General features: G+C 49.2%; 3 protein-coding genes across 3 annotated transcripts; all 3 read right to left on the bottom strand.

Moving 5' to 3' along the window:
• Window positions 1-1583: 1583 nt before the first annotated feature.
• On the bottom strand, window positions 1584-1838 carry COCSADRAFT_104769 (uncharacterized protein; the record flags this gene model as incomplete). Its single annotated transcript, XM_007708007.1, has 1 exon — window positions 1584-1838. A coding segment is annotated over one exon (255 nt), but the record flags the coding sequence as incomplete, so codon positions are not given.
• A 60-nt stretch (window positions 1839-1898) lies between these two features.
• Window positions 1899-2135, bottom strand: COCSADRAFT_104767 (uncharacterized protein; the record flags this gene model as incomplete). The annotated part of the gene is made up of 1 exon (XM_007708008.1): window positions 1899-2135. A coding segment is annotated over one exon (237 nt), but the record flags the coding sequence as incomplete, so codon positions are not given.
• A 109-nt stretch (window positions 2136-2244) lies between these two features.
• Window positions 2245-2808, bottom strand: COCSADRAFT_340557 (uncharacterized protein). Its single transcript, XM_007708009.1, has one exon. The coding sequence runs from the start codon at window positions 2696-2698 to the stop codon at window positions 2354-2356; it is 345 nt and encodes a 114-aa protein (XP_007706199.1). The 5' UTR covers window positions 2699-2808; the 3' UTR covers window positions 2245-2353.
• Between the last annotated feature and the right edge of the window lies 1 nt (window position 2809).

The following is a 2809-nucleotide window of genomic DNA, read 5'->3' on the forward strand; positions in this document are numbered from 1 at the left end:
AGCTAGTCGTCTAACCCATTTCGTCCACCCCCTGCGTGTCCATATTCTGGGGACTCGTGCAGGGTCTTAATGAGTTCGGTTCTCATATGTGGGGGTATGTACGTGCTTGTACATTCGCTTAGAGCTTTGAGCTCTTTCCCATCGTTTGTTACTTCTGGCGGGTAGGGGTCCGTTTCTGACGCCCATAACGTTGCTTTTTCCTGCCATTGTTTCTGTAGTGTTTCTACCTGCTCGGCCACCTTAGCTACCTTAGCTAGTTCCGGCTGGTTGTACTTCAGACTGCCATCGGGCATCGTCTTGAGTAAGGCGTCATGTGGTTCTTTATGACCCTCTTCGCGCAAATCAGACCTTCTACTTAAAGCGTCCGCTGCTCCGTTGAGCGTCCCTGCGCGGTGCGTGATCTTGAAGTCGAACTGGGCTAGCATCTCTGCCCATCGTACTTGTCGTCGGTTGAGTTTTTTCGTTGTCATGAAACTCGTCAAGTTCTGGTGATCGGTAAAAACCTCGATCTGTTCAGGGAGTCCTAGTAGGTACACTTCCCATTGTTCAAAGGCATCGACTACTCCAAGTAGTTCCTTATCGTGAACATCGTAATTGAGTTCTGCTCCTGAGAACTTCCGTGAATGGTAGAACACTGGTCTCCATTTTCCATCTGCGCACTGTTGTGACAACACAGCTCCAAGTGCATAGTCAGACGCGTCGGTCTCGACTCTGGTGGGTCGTTGAGGGCTGTACATCTCGAGTACTGGTGCCTCCAGGAATATCTGCTTGATTCGATCAAAAGCCTTCTGATGTTCCTGTTCCCATTTGAAACCTACTTCCTTCTTCGTCACTTCCGTAAGGGGTGCTGTGATCTTTGAGTAATCCCTGATGAACTTCCGATAGTAATTCGCGAATCCTAAAAAGGACTGAATATCCTTGACTGTTTTGGGTATTGGCCATTCCTGTACAGTCTGTATCTTCTTTGGGTTCATTTTCACTCCTTCGGTTGATATAATGAATCCGAGGAACTCCGTTTCCTGTGTGTGGAATTCACACTTTCCTGGTTGAAGGTATAGCTTGTATTCTTTAAGCTTTCGTAGGACCTTCTTAACATGTTCGACATGTTCTTCGCGTGTGCCGCTGGAGTACACTAGTACATCGTCCAGATACGCGGTAACAAAGATTCCGAGGTACTCGTGGAGTGCGTTGTTAATGACTGATTGAAAGGTTGCCGGCGCATTCGTCAATCCGAACGGCATAACCGTGTACTCAAAGAGTCCGTACTTCGTTTTGAACGCTGTCATCCATTCGTGACCTTCTTTGATTCTGATTCGGTAAAATCCTTCCCGAACATCGAACTTCGTGAACCACTTAGCTCCCTGGAGTCGATCCATGAGCTCTGTAATGAGTGGTAGGGGATATCGGTTCTTCCGAGTGACGCTGTTCAACCTTCTGAAGTCGACACATAGTCGCCACTTCCCGTTAGGTTTCTTTACGAACAAAATAGGTGAGGCCATCGGGCCTGATCCTGGTCGGATAAATCCCTTTTTCAAGTTCTTTTGGATGTAATCCCGTAGCTCAGCATCGTGCTCGGGCGCTATAGGGTACATTGGTCCTGGGGTCAACTTAGCTCCCTCATCGAGGATGATCTCGTGATCCCAATCCTGATGGTCTGCTAGGTCTGTTGCCTCATTTTCCTCGAACAGTTCTCTGAACTCGTCCGTTTGGTATTCTGTTGGAATCGCCAACTGTGGTACCGATCCTTCCTTCGTGGTCGCGATCTGCCGTATCCAAATGACTCCTACTCTCTGAGGGTCCTTCGCATAGATTCTCGCGATCTTATGCGGTGAGATCATGCCGAATCTCCCATCCTGGGTTGCGCGCTGATTCGTCGGGCGTGTCTCGTGTCGTACTCCAGCAACCTTGTGCACAGGCTCTCGGCTGAGTAATGTCTTCTTTTGCCAGTCAATGGCAGGGTTGTGCTTCAACAACCAATCGTAGCCAATTATCATCTCGGTCTCTCCAAGATCCATAATGCTAATTTTTTCTCGGCTTTCTTGACCAGCCAGGCGTAACGTTACTACCTCGGTCTCAAGTCGGATCCAGCCGTTCCCGTATGTCGTGGGACTATCGTCGGCTAATACCACTCGCATCGGTACCTTCTTGTTCCGATAGGGTATGTTGTTTCTTTCCACTACTCGTGGCGATATGACGGTTCGTGCTGCCCCACTATCTATGAGCGCTAACACCTCATGTCCGTCTACAAGTACTGTGGCTTTCAATTGCAATTCTTTTGCTCCCACTTCCTGTACTTGTCTAAGGGTCGTTTTAGGACTGCCTTTGCCAGCGTGACCCTGTCCCTGGTGGCATCCTAGTTTTTTGACTGCCTGCTTCCCTTCTTTTTTGGGAAGTAGCCTTCGCCTGCCTTGGCGGAATAGTGTATCGTACACTGGTCGTTGTAGCAGAAGCTCCAATGGATATTCTCATGGGGCATCTTTCGTTGCGTGGTCCTCTTCCTTGGTTCCGGCTTCCTGCTCTTGTGAATCGGGCAATCCTTTGCCTCACAAATGTTCGCTGGTAGGGTGCTATGGTAGTGGTTGTCTACCTGTCGAGCATCCTCGAACTGTTGTTGGTGCATAGCGCATCCTTTCCTGCAATGCGTCCATAGGAGTTTACTGTGCTCTACTGGCGTTTCCCGTACTTGGGCCCTATGCATTCTGCAGTTCTTTGCTATGCATTCTTCGGCGGAAATCGTGCTATGGTAGTAGTCGTCTACCCTTCTAGCTTTCCGTCGCTGTTCCTTGTGGAATTGGCAATTGATCGTGCA

The sequence above is a fragment of the Bipolaris sorokiniana genome, assembly GCF_000338995.1.
Source record: "Bipolaris sorokiniana ND90Pr unplaced genomic scaffold COCSAscaffold_96, whole genome shotgun sequence".
Classification (NCBI taxonomy): Eukaryota; Fungi; Ascomycota; class Dothideomycetes; order Pleosporales; family Pleosporaceae; genus Bipolaris; species Bipolaris sorokiniana.